Source organism: Ascaphus truei, chromosome 2 (genome assembly GCF_040206685.1).
Source record: "Ascaphus truei isolate aAscTru1 chromosome 2, aAscTru1.hap1, whole genome shotgun sequence".
NCBI lineage: Eukaryota > Metazoa > Chordata > Amphibia > Anura > Ascaphidae > Ascaphus > Ascaphus truei.
In genome coordinates this window covers 197,166,951-197,179,722 of record NC_134484.1, presented here as the reverse complement: position 1 = coordinate 197,179,722, position 12,772 = coordinate 197,166,951, and the positions used below count along the sequence as shown (strand labels likewise).

The window sequence follows — 12,772 nt, the reverse complement described above, 5'->3', positions numbered from 1 at the left end:
CTGAGAGTGGGTGGGTCTGATAGTGAGTGGGTCTGAGAGTCTGAGAGTGGGTCTGAGAGTCTGAGAGTGGGTCTGAGAGTCTGAGAGTGGGTCTGAGAGTCTGAGAGTGGGTCTGAGAGTGGGTCTGAAAGTCTGAGAGTGGGTCTGAGAGTGAGTGGGTCTGAGAGTGAGTGGGTCTGAGAGTGAGTGGGTCTGAGAGTGAGTGGGTCTGAGAGTGAGTCTGAGAGTGGGTCTGAGAGTCTGAGAGTGGGCCTGAGAGTGAGTGGGGTTAGAGTGAGTGTGTCTGAGAGTGAGTGGGTCTGAGAGTCTGAGTGTCTGAGAGTGGGTCTGAGAGTCTGAGAGGCCACGATGCGGGGGGTACTAATAGGTATAGCAGCCGGTAGGAAAAAGCAAAGGGAGGCCAAATTGACTCAGCTTTACCAGAGGTTGCACGAGCTCTCTACACTACATAGCCGTACAGGTAGAGGGGACACATTACAAGAGTTGAAGGATGTCAGGATTGAGCTTAACCTCCTCCTCACCTCCAGGGCCGAGAAAGACCTGAGTTGGACGCAGAGGAAGTTCTTTGAGAAAGCTAATAAACCGGACACTATGCTAGCCACCAGACTCCGCAATAGGAAGCCAAATTTTAATATACATTCTATCAGGACTGCAGAGGGGCGGGTCTCCTCTAACCCCAAAGTTATAGTGGGGGAGTTTGAAAAGTTTTATGCGCAGCTATACAATGGGGAGAAGGTTGTCCACAACGCTAAGACAAGCAGCAATCTGCGGAAATTCTTAGCGGACGCAGCTTTGCCGCAACTGAACAGCTCGGAATGAAAGGCAATTCAATGCGACTTCACAGGGGAAGAACTAGCAGCAGTGGTCAAAAATTTAAAGTCATCCAAAGCCCCCGGCCCGGATGGGTTCCCTAACTTGTATTATAAAAAATTTATAGGAGTTTTAGCTCCACACATGCTCCGGATGTTTAACGGAGTATTAGCAGGAGAGCCATTCGCTGAGCAGATGCTCCAGGCGTCGATTTCCTTAATCCTTAAAGGGGACAAAGACCCCAAAAATTGTCAACGTTATAGGCCGATATCATTGATTAATACAGATGTTAAAATCTATTCCAAATTGCTGGCCAACCGTTTAAGCGTCATCCTGCCGAGGCTAATCCACCCAGATCAAGTTGGCTTTGTTAGAAATAGACAAGCGGCCGACAATACCAGACGGATTGTAGATATAATAGATTTTGTAGAAGCCAACGGGATCTGAAGTTTAGTTTTAAGCTTAGATGCGGAGAAAGCCTTCGACAGGATTGACTGGCCATGTTTGGAGTCCACGCTTGAAGCATTTGGGTTTGGAAGCACATTTCTGAGGGCAATAAAAGCGTTATACAACGCGCCAGCAGCGAGGGTGGTTCACCAGGGGTTCCCCTCAGAGCTGTTTCAAATTAAAAGTGGCACGAGGCAAGGATGCCCACTCTCACCCTTGCTGTTTGTCTTATGTATCGAGCCACTAGCAGCACAAATTCGAAGCAACACTGATATCTCTGGAGTACAAATCCACTCGCAAGAACACAAAGTGGCTTTGTACGCAGATGACATTATTCTGACCCTTATTAAGCCACTCATCTCGCTTCCCAACCTGTTCAAGCTTCTAGAGCATTTTGCCCGGATCTCTGGGTTTAAAATAAATCAGACAAAATCGGAGACTTTAAGCCTCAACATCCCACAAGATACGGAGAAGCTGATCGAACTCAACTTTGAGTTTAAGTGGCGACCTACATCCATAAGGTATCTAGGGGTGCATATCACAAAAAAGATAAGCTCCTTATATCAAGCAAATTACCCTAGACTATTGAGGACCCTAAAAAAAGAATTACAAGACTGGGCGGCATATGGTATTTCATGGATGGGTAGGATCTGTAGCGTCAAGATGAACATCCTTCCCCGTATTTTATACCTGTTTCAAACTCTCCCGATACCCGTGGTACGTGCACACATTACAGGGCTTCAAAAATCAATCTCGAAGTTTATTTGGAATGGTAAAAAACCACGGATAAAAGCCAAAATGATGCAGAAGTCTAAGGAGGCAGGGGGTCTAGCTGTTCCGAACATCATATCCTATTACAAATCACACAATGGCATGGGGACCCGGGGCTCAGGCGGTGGGTGGCGCTGGAAAGGGAGCTGTGCGCCCGCTTGAGCTCAGGGACCTAATCTGGTACCCGAGGACATGGGTAAAGGATATACACAAACCACTAACCTCTGTACTCAACTCGATCTCGGTCTGGGAGGCATCTAAAAGTAGTCGCTCGCTAACCTCCAAACATTCACTGATGGCTCCCTTATACGGCAACCCAGATTTTGCTCCGGGTCTAGCAGGCAAGAGTTTCCCGTTGTGGCGCAAATTGGGGATTCGACGGTTGAAGGACCTGGAGGGCAGTGACAAGATTAAATCATTTGAGCTTTTAAAGTCAGAAACGGACATACCCAACACGGAATTTATTAGGTACCTCCAGGTTCGGGCATTTTATAACGCACACCCGGTGAGACCACCGTTAATAAATTTTGAAAAGCTTTGCGTGAGAGGTACAGACACGCGGGGACTGATTTCTGCTCTATACACAGAGGTGGTTGGTACCGACAAAGACGAGACTGACAAACCCAGATTCATGGCTCAGTGGGAAGCGGACTTACAGGGCACACTAGAGGACGAGGACTGGTCAGCGGTATTTAAGGCCGCAGCTAGCAGCTCCATATGCACGACATTAAAGGAGACTGATATAAGGTAATGTTACGTTGGTATCTCACCCCAACTAGACTGGTGAAATTTATCCCGGGCTCTTCCCCGCTCTGCCCCAGGCAGTGCGGGGAATGGGGGGACTTGGTACACATGCTGTGGTCTTGTACGAAAATAGTTCTTATCTTGGCCCAGATTCGAGATTGGCTACAGAGGATCTTTTTGGGCCTCCAAATTCAGCTTGACCCGTGGCTGTTCTTGTTAGGCAAACCCACAAAAGAGGTTTCACGCTCGGGGAACAAATTAATTGCACACTTTGCAACAGCTATGAGATGCGAGACCACAGCATTGTGGAATCAGAACGCAATTCCTTCATTAGCAAAGATCAGGAACAGAATTTGGTTCATATGCCGAATGGAAAAGTTAACAAGCCTAGTTAACGATTCGGGTGATAAATTCCAAAAGGTCTGGTTGCCTTGGTTGGCCCAGACAGATATTCAAGGGGTGAATGATGCCACAATCTGGCTATGATTGAAGTAAGTGAGTTCTCCTTTGTTAGGTGACTGGGAGCCAGACAGGACGGGCTGACTTTAGAGAGGGCCCACCCCCCTTGGTAGAACCCCGTGGGTAAAGATAAAGCTAATAGAGTGGATGCAGCATCGCTCGTGCGGATACTGGTGAGCTGCACTACGGAAGTGGCTAGCGTGTGATAGACGTGGCTCAAGAACGCATAGATGGACACTCGTCGCCTGACCTTCCCCTCCCCACTTTCCCCCCCACTCTCCGTTGTCGTCCTGGTTTTGTGGTTGTGTTGTCGTGTCATCTCCCCATCACGTGTCTGTTATGTGTGGTACGTCCCAGACAGTTCTGTGTCTACTTTGGACAGTTATCGACATTATTTTCTCCTATGTATGTACGCACAAAAAACTAATAAAGACAAAGTTAAAAAAAAAAAAAGATTAGCCGCCCTCCTACTCACCATGGTAGGTCTCACTGTGAGGACACGGTGGAGATCATCATCTTCCAGCACGATGTTCCAGTGTCTGCCAAGAATGTTATTTATCTGTGCCAACTGGTTATTAGTTTTATTAGTATTAATGTTCTGTTCATTACCATTTTTGATCTTATCAGTCAACAATTGACTCCTGTCTGTAGACCTTGCTCTTGTATACGCCCTTTTTATTAGCCTGTTGCTGTATTCTCTCTCCCTAAATCTTAGTTTGATTATTGCAGCTTCCATCTCAAATTCCTGATCCGAAGAACAGTTTCTCCTTATGCGGAGAAACTGTCCGACCGGAATTCCTCTGATTTGTTGTGAGGGATGATGGTTGTCCGCTCTTAACAGACTATTAGTGGCAGTTTTTTTCTGATGTAAAGTGGTCTCAAGTTTTCCCGAGGGTGACCTGCTAATCATCAGATTTAAAAAAGCAACGTTTGATTTACTAATCTCTGATGTCGTAAATTAAGATTGTTCGTATTTAGCAGGTGAATAAACTCACAAAAGTTCTCTCTGGGTCCTTTCCATAGAATCAAAATGTCATCTATAAATCTGGCCCACAGGAGTATGTGAGAAGTGTACTCCAGATACAGTTCCTAGAAGACCACCTCCGCCTCCCACCAGACCAGATATAAATTGGCATAGGTGGGGGCACAGCTGGTCCCCATGACTGTTCCCCTGACCTGAGGATACATGGTGTTATTGAAGACAAAATAGTTGTCAGTAAGTACAAACCTAAGTAGGTCAATGATCAGTTTGCTGTGATTAGCAAAGTCACAGCTCCTAGTCTGCAGGAAGTATTGTACTGTATTTATACCATTGTCGTGTATGATAGACGTATATAATGATTCAACATCCATACTAATCAGTAAGGTGCCCTCATCTATTGTGACATCATTAAGTCTATTAAACACGTCCGTGGTGTCAAGTAGATATGACGGGAGAGAGGTAACAAAGGATCTAAGGACCTGATTTACATAAATGCTTGGTTGTTCAGTGAGACTACAGTAGCTATGCCCCATGCAATCTTCATGATATAATTAGAAGTTAATAACATGTTGTTACAAGTTTGGTTTTTCCACATGTAGACACTCTCAACTGTATTCAAATTTAGCCTGAATACCAGCAAACCGCACCTCTTTTACAGCAGTGTAATATAAAACCTCAGTGTCTGATGCCAGTGACATTAAGAGTTGTAACAATTGGCCACAGCTTCCTGGACATCTAATCTAGCGTCAATCTCAGATATTCAAAAAGTGATAAGATAAAGAAGGGGAAATAACTACTTAGAAGAAATTACTCTTTGTGATGGGAGCATAACTTTCTCGCAGAAGAAGAAGAGCTCACTGGTTAGTTTATTTAATTCTCTCTTTTTTGTTTAATATTTTTCGATTCTCTGATGTTTCACTTTCAAATTTCTATTTTACTAATGTTTTCCTCTTTTTTCTGTTTCATTAACATTTCTTTATATTTGTATTTTATTTTTACTTGCCAACACCCATTTTTGTGTCTTTTTCTTCTCTTTTGCTTCTCATTTTTTTATCTTCTGAGTGCCTTCCTCATACTGTATTTTATATCCATAATTAGTGCTCCCATTATAGGGAGAAGTAATTCTACTGTTCCTTCCCTCTCAGTACTCGATTTAAGCTCCCAACACATTGATTACTGTATATTCTGTACCATTCCTTTCCTTTCCAAAGTCTATATATTTTCCATAGGGGCTAGCTTGTGGATTTTTATTTGAGCACACATACCCACTGTAGCCAATGGTATTGCACCACTGATCACACAATGCTGCGTTTCTGCTGGTGCCACATTTAAGGTGTTATTGTGCGATTTGCAATTCAGATGAATGGAGGCGCGAATTGAATAATCGCACAATTTGCAGTTAGTGCCTTACCACACAGTAATGGATACAATAATGTTGGCTATATCTGTATGTAGGCACCATAATCACAAGTACATACACCTGACACACCCACCACATACAATTAAACAACAACACTTTCCAGATACATATACTGCATTTCCCTGAAACACACACTGACCTGCAGAAACATTTACTGAAAACTAAACACATGCACAATACACACACAGACAGACACTGACCTGCACGACACTCATTTCCAGAGACACTGACCTGCAGAAACACAGTCATTGACCAGCACAGACTTACACACATACTGACCTGTGCGCACTCACACACAACATACACAAAGACTGACCATCACATAAACACAACATACTGACTTACACACACTGTCCTACAGGAACCAGCTCTAGAAGGAAGATTTGCAAGGAAGAGAAACCATGCTCACAGGTGCCCTCTGTGGCTGAATCTGCATTTGCATGTTTCTCTCTTAAATTCATCACAGAAGAGCAGCTATGTTCTTGTCCAATTCTTTAAAATCAGACTGGCCCTGGGGACAATTGCTCTCCTGCACCTCTGGCCAGCCCGCATTTTATTGATTTTTACTTACTACTCTCATAGTGTCTTTCTCAATGCATATTAGGTAGTGTGGATAAATAACTGTTCACTTCCTGCCATGATCCACCCTTTCACAACAAATTAATTCTCACACTGATCTCGCAATATTTATTTTTCAAATCTCCTGTTTTCTTTTTGACATTTGTCCAATAACCATCCTTTATCTCCTTTCAACCATTAATCATTAAACTCTTCTTCTTTCCTCTGCTTATCCACTTGCATGCTCCCACAATTTCCCTCTCTCCATTCTTTTAATGCCCCTTGCTTTATTTATCCAACCTATATATATTTTGAGCTGTATCTCACTCCTGTTCTCCATATCATTTCTTTCTTTTATTTGCCCTATATAATTTTCCAAGCAATACATCCACATTAAACCAGTATTAATAGCTTATTTGGTGATGTTCACTTGCTGATGATGGACCCATGGGATAGCAGTTTTTTCTTGGTGTCAGCTGTCAAATATCACGTCATTCTATGTTTAATATGCATATTCTATGGGGTCTATTCACAAAGCAGTGATAAAATCAGTGCTTTTGCGTCCGACAATGCATTTTTTTTATCGTGCTATAAGACATGAAGCCAAAAGCGGGATTCATTAAGAAGTGAAGGCCATTTTATTAAGTATGATAAAAAAAATGCACTATTGTGTGAGCTGTTTTTTGTATCAGTGCTATCGTGCTATAAATTGTATAGCACGATAGCTGATAAACAAAAATGCAGCCTGTAAGAGCTGCATGGAAACACAGCGTCTCCATGCACGGCTCTTTCAGGCGATTGTGCAGTAAAAATATTGATTTTGTTAATAGTGTACATGAGCAGGGGGTCTCCTGAGCTGAACCGAATTGGTTTTAGCCTCAGGGACCCCTACTACACGAGATACAGGCCCCAGTATGGGGTGCCGGTTTACCCTGTGCTTTTAAATCTCCCACGTCACGTGACCGTGGGATTTAAATCCTAAAGGGGGGATAATGGCACCCCATAATGGGGCATGTATCTTAGAAGTAGGGAGTCCCCAAGGTTGAAACCAATGTGGTTCAGCTCAGGAGACTCCCTGTAAACTTGTATCAAAACCCCAATAACAATTTAAAAAAAATCATTATTGTAGCGGCAACCCGCAATGGTAATTAAGCAGATTTAATTTAATTTTTGTTAGTAGTGTGCGGGAGCAGGGGGTCTCCTGAGATGAACAGCATTGATATCAGCCTCGGGGACCCCTCCTTCCAGAGTTACAGGCCCTGGTATGGGGTGGCGGTTTCTCCTCCAGTATTTAAATCCCACGGTAACGTGACGCGAACGATTGAAAAATGACGGCGATACCGGCACCCGATGCCTCATACTGAGGCCTGTAACTCAAGAAGGAGGGGGTCCGTGAGGCAGAAATTAAAGTGGTTCATTTCAGGAGACCCTCTGCTCCCGCACACTATTAATCCAATTTACATTAAATCAGCTTAAATAACCTTAGCGGATAGGCGCTAAGGCAATTAAGGGTTTAAGGCACAATAGCAGATTTTTTCGGGGCAATTTCCCCCAATAAACATTTTAATATGTACTATTCACAAATATTCAACCCACCCACCACCCCTGTGCCCCCAACAACCCCATACCCCCCTAACACAGATAAAAGCAATTTTTTGTTTTTATGCACAGGAATGATACCAGAGGCTGGCGGGGGCCCTCAGGTTTTTCCCACGGTTGTCTGGGGTCCCTTGGGTGGTCTCCATGGGTGTTTGTGGGTCCTTCTGTGGTCCCCATGGGTGTCTGGGGGTAGCCTGCGGTACCAATCCTTTGCCAAATAATAAAAAAAGTCTGCGTACATTCAAATAAATACATCTTCCCCCCCCATTACACATACAGTAAAGTAATGGGAACAATTAATATTATCCACGTATGGATAATAGTGTATTTGCCCATTTAAAATATAACATTAACCAGCAGAAATAAAGTAAATATAACTTGCACTCCCCCCGGCTAGCCTGCCACGATGAAGGCCGTCCTCATCCTCATCACCATCCATGTCCTCCGTTGCCATAAAACAATACAATAAAAAATACAATCTAATGACCCCTAGCCCCTTAATCACCTTAGCGGTTAGTAACCGCTATATTAATTAAGGGGTTAACCCACCCTCCCACAACCCTTCAAGGAGGCCTAACCACCCTCCCCAGGCAACTACAGCCACCCCCCACCCATTCATTGGTACAGTGGATACATCATGCTCATATAATATAGGCATGATTTGCAACTATAGCAATAAATGGTGAAGCTAAAAATACAGGCCCATTACATAGAAAACACATTACATAGAAAAATAAACACATTACAAATGCCAATAAACCAATTCATTGGCACAGTGGGTGCATCATGCCCATATAATATGGACATGTTTTAACACTATGGCAGTCAATGGTCAACCTAAAAAATAAACAACCACCAACGATATCCAATTTGTGGGTGTCTGGGGGCCCTCGTGTGTTCCCTGTGGGTGGTCCTCGGGTGGTTCCCGTGAGTTACCACGGATCCTCGGGTGCTTACTGCGGGTGGCTGGAGTCCCTAGGGTGGCCCCCTCAGGTGTCCAGGGTTCTCCGGGTGGTCCCTGCTGGCTTGTGGTACCAATCCTGTGCCCCCCCCAAAAAAATTGTCCAATACTTTGAAATAAATTCACCTCCCTACCCTCCCCCCCCACTCCCCCTTAACACATACAGTACAGTAAAGGGCAAAATTACTGTTATCCAGATATGGATAATAGTGCATTTCCCCATTTAAAATAAAAAATTAACCAGTAGATATAAAGTAAATAAAACATGCACTTACCCCGACCAGCCTGCCACGATAAAGGCCATCCTCATCCTTATCACCGTCCACCACTATAGTAATAAATAGTGAAGCTAAAAAACAGGACCACCATTTATTGCTATAGTGCAAATCATGCCCATAATATATGAGCATGATGTACCCACTGTACCAATGAATGAGTGGAGGGTGGGGGTAGTTGCCTGGGGAGGGTGGTTAGGCCTCCTTGGTGGGTAGTGGGTGAGGGTCGGTTAACCCCTTAATAACTATAGCGGTTACTAACCGCTAAGGTGATTAAGGGGTTAGAGGCCATTAGATTGTATTTTTTATTGTTTTCTTGCTGGGAACGGAGGACATGGACAGTGACGAGGATGAGGACGGCCTTCATCGTGGCAGGCTGGCCGGGGTAAGTGCAAGTTTTATTAACTTTATATCTGCTAGTTAATTTTTTATTTTAAATGGGGAAATGCACTATTATCCATATCTGGATAACAGTAATTTTGTGCATTACTGTACTGTATGTGTTGGAGGGGAGGGAGGTGTATTTATTTCAAAGTATTGGACAATTTTTTTGGGGGGGCACAGGATTGGTTCCACAGGCCAGCGGAAAAGCACCCGAGGACTCCCGGACACTCACGGGAACAACCTGAGGACCACCCGAGGGCCCCCAGACATCCATGGGGACCACCCGAGGACCCCCAAATACCTGCGGAGACCGCCACCAGCTTGTATTAATTCTGTGCAGGGGAAAAAAATGCTTTTATGAATTTCTCCATCTCTTTTGCGCCAGCCTTTAGCTGGTGAAAAGAAATGGTGAGCTTTAACAGTACGATAAACTTATCACTGCTTTGTGAATAGCAGTAACTTGCAAAGAACGGCGGGTGTGCTATTTTTGGGCCTATCGTACGACTTTTTTTTCACTGACTGTTAATGGGTGATAAAAAGCTATTATAGCGCAATACTGCACTGTTATCACTGCTTTGTGAATAGCAGAGCAGGAAGTATCGCGCTATAAGGGTATTTATCGCACTTAAAACCACTTATCACTTCTTTGTGAATAGGCCCCTATGTCTTCTGATTCACTTTGTGTTGCAGTTACCTTAACAGTTTTGTTCTTCATGATAGGTGGACACAGATACATTTGGACTGTGGTGCAAAGGTAGCGGCTGATCAAGCAACATGGAATTCAACAGCACAGAAGAAACAGTTCTTAATAATACAGGAAACCAAGGAAGTGGCTTTGATGAGAATGCATACATACATTTTACAATAGCAGCCTCCGTTGCCATAGGTCTCTGCCTGTTTGGAATGGTGGGAAATGTCATAGTCTTCTGGTACCTTTGCTTCAGGATTCAGAGGAACAAATACACTGTTTATATTATCAACCTAACCGTCGCTAACGTCATCTTTCTGGTATTTAGCGCTATTTTAATGATGGTCACTATTAATTCAATGATGAATATAAACCCTGATTTTCCAGAAAAGGATAAATTGTATATGTTTATTGAAATATTTTATGATTGCACACAATACTCTGGTATGTTCTTCCTGACAGCGATCAGCATAGAATGGTGTCTTTCTGTCCCTTTTCCTATTTGGTACCAATGCCATCGCCCAAAACGTTTGTCTTCCACCGTGTGTATCTTCCTTTGGATTCTTGGCTGCTTAGAGAGTCTCATTGAGAATCTTGTGTGTTCACCGGAAGCTTTTTCTGCTCAGAGCAAAGAGTGTACAGGGGTTGAGATAATGACATTTATTATAGGTATTTGTGTCTGCCTGCCATTGATGATCCTTTCTAGTATAACCTTGCTGATTAGGATACATAAGAACGTTAAGCAGCAGTACCCACCAAAGCTCTATATTATCATCATTGCTGCTGTCTTTGTTTTCATCTTATCTGTCATCCCATTCAACTTCTTATGGTTATTATTCTACTTCAAGCTTTTACCCTCGGACCTCCATGTTGTCAGTCTCTTCTATGCCAGTGTCTTCTGCACAGTGCTAAATGCTAGTGTCAATCCATACATTTACTTTATCGTTGGAAGAAAGAGGAAGGAGAACTCAAAAGGTTCAATACATGCTGTTCTTTATAGAGCCTTCAAGGTAGAAGAGGAAGAGAAAGAAAAATCAAACAGAGATGAAACGTTTTCCACATCATGACAAACCAGTATTGGAATAACTTTGTAATAATGCTCTCAAGCATGTTAATGTATGGATATATAAAAAGGATGCTTCATCTAAGTAACTGGTGTTTAACACTTATGGACAAAGGAATGCACAAAAGTCATTATTTGAACACATTTTTCTGAAATTGCTGCAATAGGCTGAACAACCAAGTATGGTGAATGAATGAGGCAAGCAGCACTTCTATATGTATAAAATATAATGTATTGAAAGTAATAGTGTACTTTATACCAGACACTCATCTTACTGTTTCACACACAGAAATGTACATGTTTCTCCAAGAACACCAGCCAAATAACATATTAATTTGAATGATTTATTCTGAAGTGGATTGTCACAGCATGTGTATGCAAATTATGTGTCCTAAAATGTAAATTGTAAATACAACGTTTAAGTATCAAAAGCATCTGAGTGTTTGTAATGTGTATTTGTATACATTCATGCAAGCTTCTAAATGCTCAAGAAAATACAGATTTCATTTTGAATGATGGCATTGATGATTATTCAATTATGTATTTATTGTCAGAGTGGATTTAAATGTGTACGGTATTTATCTTTCTTTTAGAGGACATGACCTTCTCCTTATTAGGTTTATTCTCTTGGCCATTTATCGACCACACAGCGATTATAATAATACTGCATTACTATATAGTGCTAATAGACTAATGTATAATTCTAAATATAGTAAAATAATGTGGGCACAATGGGTCGCAATCCAAGTCACTGTTTTTGTCTCTTAAGAAAAGACAATAATTTGTCCAAAATCACATAGAATGAGTATCAGAGAAGGTTGGAATTGAGGCTACAAACAACACCAGGTGAATGCAGGTTCTCATATAAAAGGTTTGTACAGGGAAAGTATAACCCATAATAATAATAATAATAATAATATATAAAATAAAAAAGATATGCATGAGCAAACATTTCAAATAGTTATTTATTATACACACATACTACATTTAAAAAGTTATTTCATGCAATAGAATAATTACGGAATAATAAAATACAGATTTTATGAATTTATTTTAAGTGTGCCACAAGCAATATGCAAATACCCATAAACTCCCAGAGTACACTACACAGAATATTTCCCACACAGACGTCAACTACTCTTTAAGTGACGTATACAGTACAGTGCACTCCCATTTTCCAACATGTATATACAAACATATAACTTTTAGCATTATTTTACATTTCAAAACAGGTAATTAGCACAATAAACAGAAGAAGAATATCTAAGATAATACAGTGCACATGACTTATTAATGATGGGTGACTTTGAGGGGCTAAATCCAAGCACCGCTATACTTTGTAGATCATATCGAGCAAAAATTGACTCTTTTCTATAGGCCCAAATCTGTGGCAGAACAAACGAAAACCCTGTAATTTCTGCCTCTGATTTGGGCCCCCTCCTTCCGTCCAAAAATTCCCCCCCACAGGTCTACAGGAGTAAACAGCATATTGGGAGCTCCCTATCTCCTTCTGACCCTACTTCCTCTGACATTGGGGATCACATAAGTAGCGGAGGTGGGGTCAGCAGGAGAAAGTAAGCCTCTGCAATTAACTCCTGTGCACCCAACAGC

At 42.3% G+C, this 12,772-nt stretch overlaps 1 protein-coding gene across 1 annotated transcript; it reads left to right on the top strand.

Moving 5' to 3' along the window:
• Positions 1 to 4,925: 4,925 nt before the first annotated feature.
• On the top strand, positions 4,926 to 11,588 carry LOC142488630 (proto-oncogene Mas-like). Its single transcript, XM_075589063.1, has 2 exons — positions 4,926 to 5,073; positions 10,131 to 11,588. Exon 2 carries the CDS (start codon positions 10,185 to 10,187, stop codon positions 11,163 to 11,165), a length of 981 nt encoding a protein of 326 aa, XP_075445178.1. The 5' UTR covers positions 4,926 to 5,073; positions 10,131 to 10,184; the 3' UTR covers positions 11,166 to 11,588.
• Positions 11,589 to 12,772: the final 1,184 nt, after the last annotated feature.

Excerpts from the sequence above, each read along its gene's own strand:
- LOC142488630 (XM_075589063.1), top strand. The coding sequence starts at position 10,185 with ATGGAATTCAACAGCACAGAAGAAACAGTTCTTAATAATACAGGAAAC.